The sequence below is a fragment of the Triturus cristatus genome, chromosome 2_2 (assembly GCF_964204655.1).
Source record: "Triturus cristatus chromosome 2_2, aTriCri1.1, whole genome shotgun sequence".
Taxonomy (NCBI): Eukaryota; Metazoa; Chordata; class Amphibia; order Caudata; family Salamandridae; genus Triturus; species Triturus cristatus.
In genome coordinates this window covers 205,790,881-205,811,091 of record NC_140582.1, presented here as the reverse complement: position 1 = coordinate 205,811,091, position 20,211 = coordinate 205,790,881, and the positions used below count along the sequence as shown (strand labels likewise).

Below are 20,211 nucleotides of genomic sequence, written 5' to 3'. Positions count from 1 at the left end.
CTCTGGCCGGGATCGAGATATTGAGGGCCCAGGACTTGGCATGATTAATTTTGAGCCCGGAGGCGCGTTCGTAGGTTCGGAGTAGCGAGTGCACCGCCGGCAGTGAGCGTAGGGGCTCGGAAAGGGTGAGCAGGAGATCGTCTGCAAAGCGAGCGATCTTGTGCTGCACTCCGCGCAGAGGTATACCGCAGATATCAGGGGACCGCCGAATCATAATGGCCAGGGCGAACAGCAGGGGCGACAGAGGACAGCCCTGTCGGGTGCCTCTACAGATGGGGGAAGGGTTGCGTGAGCTGGCCGTTGACTCGTACCCTGGCGACCGGCGAAATATACGGGGCCATAATGCGCGCCACCATGTTAGGGCCCAGGCCCACTTTCCGCAGCACTGCTCGGAGAAAAGTCCAGTCCACCCGGTCGAACGCTTTTTCAGCGTCGAGTGACAACAGGCAGGCCGGGATCCTCCAGTGCTTAGCCTTCCCAACGATATGCGCAATACGCCGTACATTATCCGCGCCCTGGCGTTGATGGATAAACCCCACCTGATCGGGCTCAATGAGATTAGGTAGGTGAGGGCCAAGTCGCTTAGCCAGGATTTTGGTGTAGAGTTTTAAATCGGTGTTCAACAGGGCGATGGGCCGGTAAGAGGAGCACAGCGTATGGTCCTTCCCGGGTTTCGGGATGAGGGTTATGTCGGCCATTGCCATGTCTGCCGAGGGCCCTACCGACTCCGCGAAGGAATTAAAGAGGCGCAGAAGGTACGGCTGCAGTTGCGGCAAAAAGGCGCGGAAGAACGACACCGGGAGCCCGTCCGGGCCGGGCGCTTTGCCAAGCGGGAGGTCGCGCAGGGCGCCAGCCAGTTCTGCCGGAGTAATAGAGTCCTCCAGGATCCCGGATTGATGCTCGCTCAACGGGTCCCAGTGGCAAGAGTCCAAGGCCTCCGCAACCAGCTCCGCCGCAGGGGAGTCGCCAGTATAGAGGGCCGCATAGTAGTCGCAAAACGTTTGGAGCTTCGCCGGTTCCGCAACGGCCCAGGACCCGTCCGCCTTCTGTAGTTTCGCGATATGCGCCGTAGCTGCCCGCGTCCGCAAGCGTCGCGCCAGAACAGTGCCTACCTTGTCGCCCCCCGCGTAGTAGCGCTGCTTGAGTGCAAGCAGAGCGCGCTCAGCCTTGTTGACCCTGTGCGCGCGGAGCTGCCCCCGAAGGACGGCCAAGCGGCGCTTGTGCGTCGCCAGCGGGCGCTCCTTGTCCATCTGCTCAAGCACCTGCAGCTCCCTCGTAAGTTTTGTCTCGTAGAGCTGGGCCTCTCGCGCTCGAGCGACAGCCAAGGCTGTGAGAGTACCCCGTATAGTGGCCTTGAAGGCGTTCCAAAGAAGGGGGAGAGGGGTCCCCGGCAAGTCATGGTCTTCGAAGTATGCCAGAATGGCTGTCTGGATTTCCTCCCTGTCTACTGGGTCACGAAGAACGTGATCCGGGAATCGCCAGCGGCGCGGCCGTAGTGGGTGGAGGGGACCCTCCCGTAGAAGCAGCTCAACATGGGCGTGATCTGAGACCGAGATGGTGGAGTGGGACACCGAGACGGAGTCCTTGAGCAAAGAGTGCGATACGAGGAGGTGGTCAATGCGGGAGTAAGTGCGGTGGACATGGGAGTAAAAGGTGTAGTCTCGCAGCCCCGGGGAGTGATACCTCCAGACATCTACTAAGTTTAAGGCGGTTAGGGAGCGTTTCACCGCCGCAGACATGGCTCCCACCGCGTGGAAAGCGCCCCCACAGCGATCGAGCTCCGCGTCCCACACCAAATTGAAGTCCCCTCCGACTATGAGGTCAGTGGACACTGGCTCAAGGTGTTCCCTGATTATCCTACGCAAGAAGAGATCCTGACCCTGATTGGGGGCATACAAATTACACAGTGTCAGAGCGCGGGTTCCCCGCCGGACCTCCACCCGCAGAAACCGTCCCTCAGCATCCCTAAGTACTTTGGCGTCCCCCCGGGATATCCCCGCTCTGCACAGTATCGCTACTCCCGCCGTCTTCGAGGGAGCCGAGGACCAGATCTGAAGGGGGAAGCGCGGGTGCGCCATCCGGCCCACATCCGACTTGAGGAGGTGTGTCTCTTGGAGGAGGATGATATCGGGATTCTGTAGGAGCAGGTAGCGCCAGATTAGGCGTCGCTTATTGGGAGAGTTGAGCCCTTTCACATTAAGAGAAAGAATCTTCCAGGGAGAGGTGGTATTCATTGTCGTAAAATCCCTAATAGGGCACCTCCCGCATGATCATCCCACCCATACGCATGTCCCCCCCGCCAAGGGGAATGGATGAAAGGGGGCACTGAGGGGAACAAATAGAAACAAATACAACAATGAAAACCTGTAGTCGGCCAACAGGGCCGGAAGAGCCTATTCCAGTCAAGAGAGTAGCCAGGCCCCACGGCACAGGCTGTCTCGGAGATGTCACTCTCCCAGAAATAGGAGTGGGGGTGCGCCATCACTGAACCACTAAGCTATGGCGTCGAGAGTCCTTCCTGGGCCGCCGCCCAAGCCGGGGAGGCAGCGCCCCGTAGAAGAGACGTTGGTGCGCCTCCGAATGAGGCGTCCAAGGCGTCGAGTAATGGGGGAGAAATGCAGCCCACAGCCGGCCGCACCTCCAGTCGTCTCAGTTGTAAAGCCACAATCAGGTGGGATGTTCCGCAATGGCAGTGTTCATTTAAGGGCAGAGGCCTGTGAGCCCAGCGGCGAGGTGGAGCCCTCCAGGGATTTTATATGTTCAATAATGTCCTGCTTGTCCCGGGAGGCCCTGCTGCCCTCCGGCGATGATGGGTGTCGAGGGCGTCGCACTGTGGACCATTGTGGCCTCAACGGGACTCTGAGTTTGGTGGGACGCCGCGAAGGGCTGGCCGGTGGTGAATCGGGAATCTGCAGTAATTGAGCCGCTTCCCGGTATGAGCGCAGCACCCGCCGCTTGGACTCCCACCGAAACATGAGGGCGAAGGGATGGGCCCATTGGTAGCGGATGTTGAGATCCCTCAATTTGTCCGTGATGGGTTTGAAGTCCCGACGGTGCCGGAGAGTGGTGGAGGCCAAGTCTTGAAATAGTTGGATGGGCTTCCCCCCGCAGAGGATTTCGGATTTGCCTCTGGCCGCCTTCAGAATGGCTTCCTTTTCCACAAAGAAATGAACCCGTGTCAAGATGTCAGGGATAAGACCCAGCCTCCCCATCGGCCCTGAAACCCTATGGGCGCGGTCCAAGGTGGGCGGCGAAGTATCTTCATCCCCTCGGATGTCATGGAGTAAGTCCGCCACGAAGGACATGATATCTGCCCCTTCTGCTCCAGGCGGCACCCCCCCGGATGCGTATGTTGTTCCGGCGCCCCCTATTTTCCAAATCCTCCTGTTGGATCTGGAGCTCAACATGTTGCTCTTCCAAGGTCGCCAGTCTTTGCCATAGGTGCTCTTGGTCTTCTGTACGCGCATCCAGGGTCTTTTCTAAGTCATCTACTCGGCCTCCCAACTCCCCCACATCCTTCCGAAGGTCCTTCACGCATGCCTGGACTTCTGTGCGGAGGGACCCAATTTCTGACTTAAGTTCTTGCATGAACGCCGCCATGAAGGATTGCGTGACGGGGGCTGCCGAGACACCTGCCCCCGATGGCTCCGCGCTCTGCGATGTTGTGTTAGGCTTGTTCCACAAGTCCTTGACAGAGGCGTCTTTGGGGGTCGCCGGCGGCTCCTTCCCTGGCTTCGTGCGGGTCATGATGTGGCCGCCCCTGGGATCGGCCTCTCAGCGTATGGGAGTAGCAGCCCCTAGCAGCTCAACGCCCAGCTCCGACCTTCCAGTCTCGGAAACACGGGGGCGCAAGGATGAGCGCAGACGACAGGGCCGTGGCACAGGCCGCCGCAATGTAGAAGGCTCTCCAGGCACAGCACCACGAAGCGAAGCGGCCGCTAAACTGCACCCCTCCACGGGATCCACCGCCAACTCAAGGTTCAAGCTCCCACGCCATCCAGGACCCCCGCCGTGCGTCGAGGGCCGCAATGCAACTCCAGAGGCGACTCCCCGCGTGAGGAATGGCCGTCGCGCCTGCAATGCGGGCCACCAGCAGGCTCCCAAGCCAAGGCGCGGCAACGGGCCTCACCCAACCCAGCGCTAGTCCACCACCTCCAGGTCTGGGGGTGCAAGCAGAAGGACACAGGCAGCAGGTCGCTGGGGCCGATCACCCCCCGAGTGCGTTTCTCTCTCAATCGCCTCCCCCGTCCAGTCACTGCGTGGGTCAGGCCTCCCCCACGTGTTTAATCGAGGTGGTAGCCGGCGTCTCTCAGCTCCCTGCGCCGCCCGCGCCCGCCAGGCTACAGCCACACACCCAGGTCCAGGTTATCACGTGGCGTAGGGGTCCCTCCTGGAGAGTGTAGATCATGGAAGGGGTGTCCTTCGCGCCAGCGACTCTCCGAAGCCCCTGAGCAATCCCAAGTGATCAGTGACCCCGATCCAGCGGGGTCCAAAGCCGTCTGCCGGGTCAAATAATAGCTCAAGTGTCCAGCCGTGCTTTGATGGTTCCCGCCAGGGCAACAGAGGTGGCAACCGGGTCGCTAGATACAGCGGGGGCAAAGAACATTCAGGCTCACACCCAGGCCGGAGTGCAGGCCAGGAGTGCCAGGTGCCAAGGTGCGCTTTCCGTTCTGCCCCCTGGGAGAGGATCCGATGGCCCAGTCGCGGCCCGGGAGTGCATGCGAGCTTTAGCCCACTCAGCTTGGAGGTAGGGTGATAGCAAGGAGTCGGCGTTGGCCGGTGGGCTAGGGCTTGTCAGTGGGGGCCATCGACCAAGCCTCCCAAAAGCAGTGGAGTGCTGAACAGGAGAACCCGGGAGCCGCAGGACGCCACTGCCTGGGAACAAACCGGGCCCCTGCAGGGTCAGAGTCAATGGTGGCAGCGGCAAGGCGTCGGAAGCAGGGTGATGCGCCCCCCGGCAAGGTACTCCCCAAATATCAATGTCAACATGCCCCAAGCCCAGTACCTCAGCAGTTCCGGTTGCCACCCCGGCTGTGTTGGTCTCCAGGCAGGGATCGCGGACCAGGACCAGGGCCAGAGCCCGCTCCGAGCACCTCCGGACGAAGGTCGCAAAATGGCGGTCGTGGTCTTCCCTGCCTCCGCAGCCCGGTCTCCTCCGCCGTCAGCCAGCAGAGCAGGAGGGTCAGGACGTCGATACGGTCAGTCTGTTACACCGCTCCGATGTCTCTTTACCAGCGGCCCCTACCCCGTGCAGATGGGGCTCGTCTTCTCTGGAGCGCGCTAGGTCCGTACGCGCAAGATGGCGGGCGCGCACTCCCCGGTCGGGGCCTCTCCTCCGCCACAGTATTCACCGCTGCCGCTCGATTACAGGATCCCGAGCCTCCAAATAACTGCCCGCTCTCCTCTGCCTGTTGTTCACCCCCAGGTGGGGTGCCCCCGTGCGCGTTGTGCCGCTTTCAGATGCTGATTTAACCGGCGGCGGCCCGGAGCTCCGATGGCATGTGTCTCACTCCATCAGCAGCGAGACCACGCCCCCCCCAATATTTTTTTAATCATCCTCAACTCTCTGCGGGCCTGTCGCCAGGAGGATAAATCACCAGAGGTTGTACTGTGCAACCCATACAATTGTCTGCTCCGAGTAAAAAAGTGAATCAGAGGATATGCCTTCTTCAGGGCAGCCTCACCCTTACATTCACGGGATCAGAAGGAGTTTGAAGCAGATATCAATGAGAATTAGTGAGAATGAGGTTCACCTGTATGGCCTAAAGAAATTAAAGCTCCACCTTCTTCAGCAGAAAGGCCTCCATTATGTACCAGAAAATCAAAAATCAGTTTTGGGTTTTGCAATTCACATGGGATCAGGTCCTACTTGGGAACCCCACACTGGGGATCTATGCGTGCAAATAATTCTAAATGATTCCTCAGCAATCTTGGACGGGCGCGCATCTCATTTCAAAACCATGTTGACTCATTCATAGTTTAGAACTCTAAACAAGTGCCTTCCTCTAGGCCACATAAACTTGGTCACTTTCTACCTGGTCATCATAATGTTCAGGACAAGGCCAGCGTGACCACAAGGATGACCAATCTGAAAGATTAGGTACCTCCCTTGAGGGCCACGGCCTCTTCTAAACCTCAAGTTTTTCCCCGGAAAAAGGCACCGCAGAAAGGGGAGACAGGGGACAACTCCTCCTTTTCTTCTTACAATTCTTCTCTTTTGTTGTAATCTACAGTTGCCTGTGCTTTGCTCCAAGTTTAGTGCTGCTCATGTTCTTTTTCAATGAAAGTGCAGACTGAGGGTATTAAGTGAGGGAGAAAGAAGGCCAGCTTACCTGGGAAATACTAGATATATGAAGAGCCAAAGGTTTCCCCCAAATGTCACAGGTGTAGATTGTGATGCCTGGCATTGACGTGGCCAATTAACACAACCAAATACAGAGAATCCCAAGGCAGTTGCCCCAGAGCGCATTTATTACCATTGGAAACACTCCAGACAATGAGCCTATGCCGCTCCACATGCTCTATTTACAGCACAAGGTCTTTGTTTAGAAGGAGTCTTGGTAGGTTTCATGGCAAGGAGGATCCATGGATAAGCCAAGAGGAGCAATAACATCTACCATACAGGTACAACCTTAAATAGTCTCTACATAATCAAATCAGGCCCCGGTCCATCAGGAGGCACTTTCACTGTCCCACTCCAACATACGAACAGAACCTTCTAGTCAAAGGCAGGTCATCCTAAATCAGAAGATTCAATCATGTCTAGCACCAGAACCCCAACATTTAAAAAAGGACCATGCATGGGGAGAGGATAATATATGGGTCCTTACGAGTTTGGAGGGAGAGCCAAAGGCCCGCCAGGTGAATAACTTTCTTGAAAATAACTTTTTTTAGTTCACTAATGGGGTGCCTCTCTTGAGTTTTAGCCGGTGCTAATTTCAGATTTGGAAGACAGTAAGGTGTTCATGTTGGGAGCCCCGCTCAAAAAATGTTTGGCGTATAACACCATAGTTAAATCTCTGGGACTACACATCTTGAAAATCATCTCGCTGATAACACCAGCTTTTATGGGGTCATGGGCCATTCTTGGTGAAGGAACCATGAATTCACACGTGGGTAGTCATTAAAATATGCAGCATTTCAAAGGGAGGGTCTAGACTTTGCTGGATATGCTCTGTGGATTAAACTGTCCTTTGAAGAAAATGCAACAACTTATCTGCAGCTCTCATGGGATTTCTCAATTGTGCCCCATCTAACAGGCGTCCATGCATTCAAACAAGTGACTTATTCCAGCTCCAACGAAGTGCCTACATACAAGTCAATAATTCTTAGTACATCATGTAGCCTTCCAAGATCATTTGATGAATTAACTGACGAGTGGAGTAGAAATGCATAAAAAGCTACACATCATTTCTCTGCACAGAGTTTCGGTACATTATTCAAGTACTGAATGATGACACTGTGATCTCCCGTGCTTTCAAAGACATGCACCATTCGTATCACACCCCTGAAAAGCTTCACAATCTTTTTCTAAGCGCTTCTTTCAAATACTGAAAAGGCTGTGGGGAAAGAGGCAATGAATAGGTATGTGGTCATGCACTCACTTGGGACTGGAGCTGAAGCAGTCATGTTGAATGTAGGGCCAGGAGAGGCAAACCCAAGCCACCTTTTCAGAATGAGCACAGGTTATGTAAATTGATTTAGTTCAAACTAATTGTAGTTAAATGTATCTTATGTGGATATCCTGAAAAACGTGCCCTCCAGGGCTAAAGATCCAGTTGGTAAGAGTAGTGGAAATGAGGGAGCACTTTAGACCCAAATGCCTCCTGTTGAAAAATTGGGCATAGATGACAACTGGAAAAAATAATCATCAGCAAAATGAGCAGGATTCATAGAATATGGGATGTTCTATACATGGAACAAATGCTATATACATTGAGGGACACCTATAAATCGTTTCCCACCATATGGAGTCGAAGGATAGCCTATGTGGAAAAATAGGTCCCCGCTGTCATCCTCTCACCAGCCAGCAGATACTGACAGCACTAAACCTCATAGGTTCAGACACTTGCAGACCAGATCTTCAAGATGCTTTAGTCTTTAAATGATGCGGTCAAGAGTGCACCGACCTCTAGCAAAACCAAAATGACTAAACCATGCCAATTGCTGCTCTTTTACTGGGTTAACCAGGACTCCTAGGAAAGTCACCAGTAGGAACAATGGGTGGGAATTCAAATAAAGGATTATATATGATCAACTAAAATATTTATCATTCCTGAAGAACAATTCACATGTTGTCCACTGCTAATTTGTTTAGTGAAAATAACAAGAACTCTCGAAAAAAATGTTTGTTATTTAAAAACATAATTTGTAAATAATGATATGAAAATACTTAACCGGTAGGGGTTCAAAGTTCAGATCCACAAGATTGTACGATCCTGTTCCAAAAAATGCCTGTCGCATAACTACGTCAATTCCCAGTTTGGCAGACAGTCCCAGCTTGTCCAGCCACCTAAATATGAAAAATGTTAAACTAACATGAAGAACCTGCAGCAGGATACATGATTATGTCCAACATACACTGAAATAAGGTGATAACCAAAGAATGGCCATAGAAATGTGGATCTGAATCCTCAGGACTAGGCTAGAACATGGAGACACTAAGGGCCAATTGTACTGAAGACAGTTTGCAAATGACTGGTTGCAATTTGCAATCAGTGTGGTATTTTGCAAACCCACCTATGTACCAATAGGCTGGTTCACAAACGCAGGTCACAATTCGACCTGCTTCATTAATATAAATGAGGTAGGTCACAAATTGAGACCCACTATGACTTGCTGTTATCACAGGGATGGTGGCCAGCTGGAATCAGCAGACCACCATGTCTGTGATTTCTTCTAAATAAAGCAATTAGTTTTTTTAAAATGCAACACTTTTTCATTAAAGGGACTACAGCCTCCTTTTAAACCATTTTTTAAAAACTTTCATTGTGAATGGGTTAGCACCTTTTTTGAGGTGTCTGTATAACATCAATGTTTTGCAAACCAGATTTTGGTTGCAAAACATTCGTACATAGCATAACGATTCGGCATTTGGAAAGGATGCCTACAACACGCCCCTTCCAAATATCGAATGGATATCCATTTCTAAACGCATTTATCAATTCAGAAAGTCTTTTCCAAATTGCTAAATGTGTATAGAACATAGAAAAATGATTTTAGCTTTTACCCTCTGATTTACCGATTAGGAGGGTTTGCAAATGATAAAACCCTTTCTGCACCTGGCCCCAAAACTCTAGACAGCAATCTGGCAGTGAAGTGAAGGGATACAAGCCAGACTACATGGCCTTTTAATGCGTATCTGGATTCATTGCATTACCATCTAGAGACATGCTCATGTATGACAATAGCTAATGTCCACATGCCATATACTTGGTCTATGAAGGGTATTACAAGTGTAATGAAGTTGCTTTATTATAGTGACCAGTTTACCAATACTTCAGTTGAATTGGTCATTAACCTCAAAGTTGTGCTTACTCAACAATCCTTCCCATTAGAATCCACTGGAATTCAAGCGATTCATAAAATGAAGAAAAAAACCTTGTGTGTGCTTGGAAAAATTGTTTGTCTTCAATGTATATCCTTTCAACCACAAGATCCAGACCATCCAGAACACTGCATGCTTTGTCTGTTTCCCACAGAGATGTTAAGTTAACCATTGGTTCTAGTACTACTAACCCTGGCCACTTAATTATGCCACATAGGTCTTGGTGCACCCTCAGTTAACCCTCCATCAGAATGGAGGGCACTCTCAGCCCAGAGACCACACATGGAATAGCAGTCTTGCCTGGAAGGAGCAGGGTGCAGTCTAGCATGACTAGTAAAGCTGGGTCATGTATAAAAATGGGGGTGGGGAATTGGAAAGTCCTCACAATTCTCCAATACTTCAAAAAGTAAATCTTATGCTTGGATTACTTATGTGCGTATGAATGACTAATTATACATTATACTATAGTCAGAAACACAGCTTTTTAAAATCGTGTTCTTAGTTTACAAAATCATCTCCATTCATACTGTTCCTGTTAAATATATTTACCTTTATTTACAACTGCATTTAGGAATATTTATCCACCTTATGAACTAGACTACAACTGGATCATACACATTTTACACATTCTTAATTACTCTTTTGTATTTTTCATTTTTTACAGCACATGAGTAGGCACTGCCTTTTTATACAAATCGGAGGTATTTTAGAAGAAAACAAGGAGTACTATACTTTTTCTCCCATTCATCATTCAACTATATAATTGTCCCTTCCTTAATAGTCTTTACACTTTTTCATACCTCATTCTGCATTCCTTATAGAATTGACACGTTTCAGCGTGTATATCATTTAAAGGCCATATTAGGTGATTAAAATCTAAGAAATATGCGTCTTCACTTTTTTCCAGGGCTAATGATGTTCACCCCTGGTTGTTTAAAACTCAGATAGTTGGGTCTCCATTTGCTACAACAGCTAGAGCGTTAGCAAACACATTAGAAATGGCCTGTACTCACAGGTTCCTTAGTCATACATCAATCAGGTCAAGAAATAAGTGCCCTGGGAAAGAACAGGGCACAGCTTTTTATAACCACAGCACATCTCTAAGAAGTAATTGAAAGAAACAAAAGACATGGCAGTGACTTCTGCAATGGCTTCATATCTTCCTCACAAGAGAGCACAACTGAATTATCTTGCTAATGCCAAGTAATAAAAAGGCCCCAGTGCCTTCCCAAGGGGAGTAATGTTTAACTTTCTCAGCTCAAAGAAGTCCAGGAACGCATGTGGGGGCATTTGGGATTCCAATCAATTGGACCAGAACATGGTTTTTTTCTACCATTATGTCCCATAACTGAGGACTCCCTGTCATTCTACAAAAGTACTCTTAAAAAAAAAAAAAATGTGGGAAAGTTTGAATTTCTAGGTTTTATTTCTATATATTATCAATGGGAAGGATTTGAGGGAGACATTCCTTCAGCCTCTAAAATTAACTTGGTTCTAGTAGGAAAGTGGAGCTCCATGACTTTGGAAGATGCTCTCTAGATGAATCTTGTAACTCAAAAGAATCACAAATCTATGAAAAAGTCCACTATTGAGGGATTGCTCTATGGATGTTCTTGTTTTGATGAAGAAGATCTCCAAATTAATTTTGCCCAGTTGTTTTAAAGGATGCAAGCATTAGCAATGAAGGCTGGTGGGGTAATAAATGGTCACAGTCATATCAAGATGTAGCATAGAAGATATAGGATCTCAGAAGACCTACATCTGCCATTTCAAGGAGGTTGGTTGGGTAAGAATTGAACAAACGTCTAAAAGAGACGGCTGATGAAAAAAAAAAAAGTATACAGGCTTTTTGTTTTCCTCTTCAGGAGGCCATGTCATTCAGTTTATGTCAGCAAAACAACAATCCCCAAAGACAAAGATGGCCCTATTTGGAAAGACCCGAGCTCGAGGTCATGCCAGCAACAGCCCCTGAAGGCAATGTCTAGTAGGAAGGTAAACGCTGGGTAGGCAACTTCACGTGTATCAAAAGATCTCAAAAACATGGTGGCAGGGTCTTGGTGCCTTTGCCATTGGGTCCTTTACCTCTGAGCCTCTAGGATCCTGTCCTTGTCTCATTCCCCTCACTTGAAGCTATCTTCAGTAACAAATCTAAGGGACACTGGGACTCAAGTCTACAAGCAGATGATAGTGGGGGTGATAAAAGGGAGACCGTTTTGAGAATTTATTCCACTCTTTGTTTTTCCCCTCAAACTTTTGATGAAAATAAGCCTTAAACAGATCATCAGTTTTGTGATCCACATTCCTTTCATAATACCCACAATCAACAGAACCCTTTCTCTGTTCCATCCAGTGTACAATTTAGCATCATTAGACCTCTGGACACGTACTTCCAGGTCCCCTTCCACCAACAGAGCCAGAGGTTCTTTCACTTTGCAAATTGGTTGAAAAATTTCCAGGTCAGTGTCCTTCTGCTCGGGCTTTCCTCATCTGCCTAGGTATTTACCAAGGTACTGGCCTCAGTTGTGGCTTTGAATCACAAGGCGAGGATTCAAACTTCCTATATCTGGACAATATGCTGATAAACCTTTTTTGAAAGTCCAGTCCTAGGTCCACCGGATGATAAATGTTCTTCTTTACTTTGGATTCTGTATGAACTGGAAGAAATATGCTTGGCTCCTTCACAAGAGCCGACTCATTGGATAGAGCCTATACATCATGGAGTGTATATTGGTGGTACTCAAAGACAGAACAGATTCTTTTTTTCCTCATGCTTCAAGCATTGCTTCAAAAATGGAACATTGGAAAGGGATGGTTGAGAGTTTAGGGGTTGATGTCAGTCACTGTGGCCTAGTGCTTGAAAACGTTGTGCTGCTCCTCCCTGTTCATTTATTCTGGCTAGCTCTATGTGTGGATCACACTTGACTCAAACTGTGAGCTCACTGGATTGCTCTCCGTTTCAACAAGAGAAGCTTCAACACCACATCCTTGCTCTGCAGAATGTAGATACACCCAATGTCTACCTCCTACTATTCTACAGGAGGCTATTGCTCCTCTGACCAGACACATGGCAGCGGTAGTACTGGATTACAGTTCAGGCATACAGGACTTTTTACCTACATTTCAGTGGGAAGACAGGCTACTGATGCATATAACTGGTATTGTTGCCTTTATCGATTTGTGAATGTGTGTGTTCTTCAAATGTATGTTACTTGGAGAATTTATGCAAGATAGCGAGCCTGCATTTAGGATACTGTGAATAGCTATTTAAGATGGTGACTTTGCTTGAGTCTGTCCTTGGCACCATTTTCTTTAAGCAGAGTGAAACGCATCCTCCCCTTTTCTGAATTGTCGGGAGTTGCCTGGTAGCTGAGGCCCTTTCGCTAAACCAGGGACCAGATTTGAATGGCCTGCCCTTCGAGCCCTTGCTTCAGGAGAGGCCTTGAAAGAATGACAAAGTCTGGATTGCATACAGAGACTGCTGAACGTCAATCTATGACGTGGATAGGACCCCCATTCTGGTTTAGATGGTGGGTTCAAGCCACAAAGTGATTCTGAGAGTTATTTATCTGCAAAAGAAAGCACCAGGATCATCTAGGGTCTTAAACCCACTTGTTCTTGGGGGCACTAGTGCTAAGGGCATACAGGTCACATACCACTGGAATCAAATGACCTTTTCCTAGCTGGTACCACTGTCCCATTGACTGAGGTCAATTTACAAACATTGTAGTAACTGGAGCAAATCTCCGATGACACTTGTACCCTGCCCTACAGCTATCACTTGCCAAAGGGCTCAACATTATTTCAAAATAGAGCGCCTGAAACTATACATACATTTGGGTTTGCATCATTTCAGCCTAAGAATGTGCCAGTGCCTTCTGGTTTTTTTTAGGCATCATATTTTAATATTTAAATTGTGTTTATAAAACACAAAAAAAACACAGAATAATCCTTCTGTTGTAGAGTTAACCAGATAGAAGCATAATCTAAAACTACAACCATGACAGTCTAATATAGTTAGTATAGCTCAGTGGCCCACAGCCACAGGACATTCACCTCCAACTTTTATAGTACCAACATTGTTAAACATTCCTTGAGGAACCTGGTATCTAATGATATGAGAAAGTGTAGAGACCCATAGTAAGATGGCACGCAGAAAATGATAAAGGGAATGCCAAAAGGGGCCACACCAATCAACATACGAGTTCTTAATAAATAATCTTCCACACTCCCACTACTGCTTCATGGGCATTATGTTTTTAACTGCCCTATTTTACTTACAAGGGAATAAATTCCTATTCTCCTTTGAAGCTTTAGCAATGACTGGACAGAGGTAATTGTGTGTTAAAGTGTAATGATGCATAGAGTGATCCTTGGCTGCTCAACTGTGTTATCCCTGGAGTGTTAAATGCCCAAAGGAGCAACGTTTCTAGCCAATTTGAGCACATCAATATTTGCAGCCCACAGGTATCACTGGTAAACCAGCACTTTACCACTAACATCCCTTTGAAAAAAAGAAAAGAACTCACATATGTGGCAATCTAAACAATGAGTTTTAATGGATTGAATTAACATTTAAAATTCAAAAAGGTTTGGTTTTTAAAGAAGGCTTTAGAAACAGGAATGCTGAAATAATTAAACATCAGTTGACAAACTGTGGCAAAACAAACTATTGTTTACTTACATAAATCCATCGACATATGTATTGGACAATCCAGGCGATCCTCCCCCATAGGCTGAACTAGTCTCTCCCAACCAGACCTTTTTGCCGGGTACAATTTCATTGACAATCTATAGCATCGGAAAACATTACATACATCATAATCAATAGGGTGCTTGCAATAGAGGGTGAGAAGAACTGCGATTTCTAGACATTTCAATATGAACAAAAGCAACCCCACACGCTTGATTATGTTTGATCAAGACAAATTTAATATTCATGACATTGCCTCGTGGTAATAAAACCGGCAACGTTTTTTTACACAACACAAATGACTATAAAGAAATATTATAATTCTCCATAAATGACAGAAAGCGAGGATGCTGGTACCTGAACCACTTCTTGTATCTTTTGAGTAAGGGAGTCCAGCACGTCAGGATTTAGAAAATCTTTCTCAGAGGCTGTTCGTCCATTTACATAATACCTGCAAAAATGGAAATATTTTTTCCATCAAATAATCGTGTACACATCTCACTGTTGTCAGTACTTAAGGAATGGTGGGGCCAGAGAGTTAGCTCTGATCAAAGAAAAGCAAGGCAGGTGCTGGGGGGAGGACAGGGGAGGGAGACTTCTGAAAGGGATGTCAAAACTTCTCCAGTCTGAAGCACAGGTTTTAGGAGTAGGAAAGACCCCAATTCAACTGAGACCCTTGTATTACGCGCAAAGCCCTGCAGTTAGGGCTACTTTAAAGAATGATGCAACACTTTAATTCTAATCCTCAAACCCTGACATACTCACAGCATTTTGTACTACAGAATGGGCAGATTAGAATGGAGAACAGGTGCCTGGCCAGAATTGCTCAGTGAGAAATTAGAAGTTGTGTGAACACAAGGCCGTAAGAGAGCTTGTGGGAAGAGCACTTGGTGTTGCTAATGCACCCCAGCCAGATTCCAACACCCACTTTTTACATGGGTCTAAGCATTAACAAATAGTTTACAATTCATATCTCCTTTCCTCACAAAAATCTCTATATAGTCTTTGTTTTAAATAAATAAAAACATAGCTCTACCTAAATGAAATCTCTGCATCCCCAATGAAGATAAAAATATGATGACAACAATTCAGCTGGAAAAGAACAGTGTCCATTGCAAAAATCAATGTCATGACTGGGGCCCATATGATACGTGGGCTTAATGAGCGACACCAACCAGTAGTATTGATCTGCAGAGAGCTTAAGGGGGCTATTACTCACTATAAGAGTGCATAACTTGCAAGGTTACAGATTGGGGGTGGGATTTCTCTTTACATTGTGCAGCCACACTAGAGGCACATGGTTAGGACAAGACTCGACTCAGCTAGAGTACATAATCAAAATGAGATTTCACTGCACACATTCTATATTTGAGTGTCCTATTTATGTGGCTGGGAAGCATATCAGACAATCATCAAACAATTTGTGTATTTCACTGAATTGCACACGGAGTACTCACTGGTGCCATGTAACAGAATCTATGACCTTGCCTCCAGCTTTCAAGAAACTAAAAAAAAAAAAAAGGTTTAATAGTTAGACCACACACAAAATGCAGACCACTGTCACAAATATTGGTTAAAGGGTTGTACATATAATAACATCTTCTTAGCTTATTCCCAGTCTGGTAAGAACAAAAGAACAAAGTCAATGAAAAGGCTTTTGTCTATAAAATGTGCCTATATCGCAAACCTTTTGGGCATCTAGGAGCTAATAAGAAAAACCCTTTCCAAGCCTAGGTATATATATGTTGTCCTTACGAATTCCTGCTGCAGAATGTCTCCATTTCTACTTTGGATGGACAGTGGATTGCCAGTGTCACTGACTGATTCAGTATTACACTACTGCAAGCAACTCTATCTCAGGATAAATCTCTCCACAACATCTCCAGATCTTGTATGACCATCCATATGGAATGGTAATCCAAGCGCTCACATTCAGAGGGGCATGATCTATTCTTCAAAATATTCACTGGTTATAGAACCTAACTAGGATATCATTTAAAGTTTGCTGTCTGGTCCATTGCTCTGTCTTTGCAAGTCTCTTAAACCTTTTCAACCACCATCTTCTAATCTTGCTCATATATGCATGGAGTCATCTTAAAGTTCCACTGAGTTAGAAAGGCAAGGACAGGAGACCAATGCTCTTAAGTATTAGCCCTCTCACTCTGAATGAGGTTCGTGAAATATCTGCACTCTCTCTTCAAGAAAAACTCAAGACCCTTTTTTGAGCAAGTGTCTTAAATTTATGAGCGTAGTCAGATCTTCTATTGTCTGTTTGCCTGTGCCAAGCGGCCTGATTGGTGATAGAATACATTACAAATCTACAGTAACATAACGTAAAAGTAACAGCATGTGAACCATGCTAAAAAAAATAACAGCCTGAACATAGACATCAAAAGGCATTACAAAGAGCTTGAGAGAAAGCTACAGAAAATTTCATCTTAAAGCAAAGTTCTGGAATCTAGTTCATCTAGTTACCACTGGCAGGTAGTAAATAAGCCTACATTCTCAACTAACTTACAACCAAGTAAATTGCAAACATCCTACCAGGCGATAGAAGCAGTGAACACTGCATGTTCCTAAAAGAGAAAAGGGGCTTCGTACCAACATAAAACATACTGAAATAGATTATTTTTACTTTTTTAAAACATCAGACAGTGAGAGACATAGATAAACGCCCAACACATTTAAGCGATTGGAAACATCTTCCATTTTAAAAAGAAACAGAGGAATACAATTAATCAAAAGTATGATACTATATTTCTACTTTTGCCACAAAATTATTTTAAACCAGCCATGGATCCAGACATTGTTACTCTTTGGAAAACTGAGAAGATAGGGATGAAGGAGTGTGGCAATACATAATTAGAATTACACATATACAACTGTATTATATATCATCACCTGACCATTTATAACTTACATCCCACTTCAATAGCCCACTAACTCATTGTGCACTGGCACTTCATAGGATATGGTGCAACTTTGAACTTACTCTGCAAAAGAGACAACTAACATGGCTAGCTCAGTCATTCTGCTTTTGCAAACCATAGGCTCACTGAAGAACCTGGAGGTCAACGCTTAATAAAGTTCAACGGTTGTTGCTATGTAGGTGAAACCAGTAATGCAAACACTTCTTTATAATGACCCACTATTGACATGGGACTCTAACATTACCTAAAAGAGTGGCAAGGAGTTGCCTCAGACATACAATTCCAAATTTCAGGGAATCATTTGTTAGCAAAAACTTTCTATATGATGCATATTTTTTTCAATGTCGAAAAATCATATTTAGAACTAGCAGCAACAACAAACAGTAGGTTAAACCTCTGTGTAGAAGTCGCAACTGAAAGGCTGCTATACAATTAAATGTATAATTTTTGCATAAAGCTTCGTCTTACTGTGATGGCTATTAGTTGGATTTGTATTGCAATCCAAGGCAAAATGTTAAAGCTCTAGGGCTATGTAAGATAACTTCATGAAGCATCTACTAAAAAGTATGTAAAAACCTACATTGGATCCATCCACATTTCCAAAGACACTTTTGATTCCACCCACAAATATGGCACCTACTGCGCAACAGGGTATTTCAAACTAAATTAGTTTTTCCTCTGGCCAGTTTTAGTAAACTGTTTGGAAAAAGAATTAACTGGTTAAACACTTCTAAAATGAAGTCTCTTATGCGTATTGTTTTCTTTTACCTCATTAATAGCTGCTGAGAACGCGTACGAGGCTGGCCAACATCGGGGCCAAAGAGCCCGGAGTGCTGAAAACTGCTGAAATGGCTCAAAACATCATGGAGACTTACAAAATCTTTGCCAAGCTGAGAGCCGTCTATGTAAATTCCCGCCTTTTTCCTGAAACTGTTTGGCTCTAGAAGATAAAAAAACAAAAGATAACTATCTTGAAGGATCACAAATTGAAAAGCGGGGCAAGTCTTCTGAAGTGGAATTCAGTCTCACTTCAAATGCACACATTCAAGCCACTTGTACTCAAATCTAGAAATTGTTTTCTAAAATCACTGATTAATGGATACTTAGTCTATTAAAATAAAAAAAAATCATGTAATGAACAGCACTAAAATTAATTTGAACACCAATTTGACACACAGTGATGCATACTATATCACCGAATTCAAGACTGAAGGAATGCGACACTAACATTTATTACTCGGTGATCGCCGCTCAAATATTTTTATCTTATTTTTTAATAGCGGACTATGTGAAATGCACCGCTTAGTTATGTCTCCATTTAAGTACCAGAACGGATTCGGTGCTGGTCAGATTCAGCACAAAAATCCAATAGATTAAGGTACACACTTACAGAAAATTGCCAAACCATGATTTCAACTATACAGTGAAAATATGTTCAATGGGCTTTACTTCATGATTTAGCTGGAAAAATTGAGGCCTAGTGCATAGCGGTATCTTTAATGAGCGAGTTTAAATACCACCCACAAAAGCAACCAGTAAAAGCCAACACATTTTTCCAATATACTGGTAAACAAGAACATATTTTTCGATTATTTATCCAACAAAGAAAGATAGACCCAATGAAATACCAATTCAGATCAAATATAACTACAGGTAATTCGAGAGAAATTTGGTTAATGTTCATATTCCTCACCGTTGCCCAGCTCCCACGACAGGTTGTAATGCTGCGACGCACAGTAGTTCAGAAGCAGAAGCGCATTTGAACTGTCCCAATCGGAGTCTTGTTTCCGGAGCAAAGCATTGAGGCCAAATATCAAATCCAACCGCGAGCAATTTGCAAAGCTGTATAGCAGGTCTACTGTACTCCCTGGAAAAGAAGTCAGTGTGTCAGTGGTCCGGAAGCATTACAAAAAAAATACAAATTAAATCAAAAAGAGAGACAGGACATGCAACCAAGCTTTTAAATCAACCATTTTGATTACACCTCATCCTTTTTCTGTCATCATTTATTTAGCATATTATCTCCATGAACATGCATGTCTTTTTCAACTTGCTGGTCACGTGAGCCTGGACAGGTGGAAGACTGCAGATCAGAACGCTACAATTTTTAAAACTTTACCCACAGGGGTAAAGTCCAAGGCTGCCAGACCACTGAATCACAGTCTTTCAGGGCTCTGATGTCGAATTTTGGTGGGAGTGAAATGGTAAAAATACAAGAGCGAAGGCGGGACTAAAGAGATCGAATATGTGACCTGACAGGTCAAAGGCAATCTGATCACTTATTTAAAATACATCATACCACGATGTAAACCACTGTTTATTACATACATAAACCAAACTCTTCTAGCAGATTAACGCAAACATCAGAGCAACGCAAACACGCCGCAAGACGATATACAGGGCTAACCATTACTTGTCTGTAGCATGGCAGGCAATACTAAATACACGTCAGACATGTACAGACAGTGCCTGTGTCTATGCGAATTGTTTTGATCCATGTGAAAAAACATTTATTTTTTTTTCTTACCTATTTCTCCCAGATCAGCGCGATTTCGAATGTTTTAATCAGTCTTATTTGTGAATGAACGTTATTCTTTACTAGGCAGGGAAATATTTTATTTGGCTTGTCGACGCAGAGCAGCAACAGCATTAAGAACTTGTAAAATGAGGGGCTGCCCGCGCATATTTCGAAAAATTTGGTCCCCATGGTTGAAATATTACAAACTAGAACTTGGTGCAGAGGGAGGAGCCCTTCCATTGTCTCATACCGGGTCTACACCTGGCCCGTGAGAAATGTTTCCCCACCATCCAATCGAGATTGAATTCTGGGAGGTCTTGCCTTGTGTACTTATTGGACTGTCACGGTTGATGTGAATGTATGTGTTTTCTTGAGCAATCCCCAACGATGTTCAGTGTCCATTATCGTATCTCCATGCACATTATTGATCGTATCTTTGGTGTTGATGATTTCTTTTCCCCATCTGTATGTTTTGTTTTTTATTGATACAGGAAAATAAAAATAAAGTTATTAAAAAAAAGAACTT

The 20,211-nt window shown here is 45.6% G+C and overlaps 1 protein-coding gene across 1 annotated transcript in view; it reads right to left on the bottom strand.

Moving 5' to 3' along the window:
• Positions 1 to 20,211, bottom strand: part of HPSE (heparanase) — a 129,726-nt gene that overhangs the window by 59,103 nt on the left and 50,412 nt on the right. The window contains exons 4-9 of the mRNA XM_085641186.1: positions 18,861 to 19,034; positions 17,936 to 18,107; positions 15,695 to 15,742; positions 14,595 to 14,688; positions 14,229 to 14,335; positions 8,398 to 8,512 (exon numbers count right to left, since the gene is read on the bottom strand). Coding sequence (XP_085497312.1) covers positions 8,398 to 8,512; positions 14,229 to 14,335; positions 14,595 to 14,688; positions 15,695 to 15,742; positions 17,936 to 18,107; positions 18,861 to 19,034 — 710 coding nt within the window. The remainder of the gene's footprint in view (positions 1 to 8,397; positions 8,513 to 14,228; positions 14,336 to 14,594; positions 14,689 to 15,694; positions 15,743 to 17,935; positions 18,108 to 18,860; positions 19,035 to 20,211) is intronic.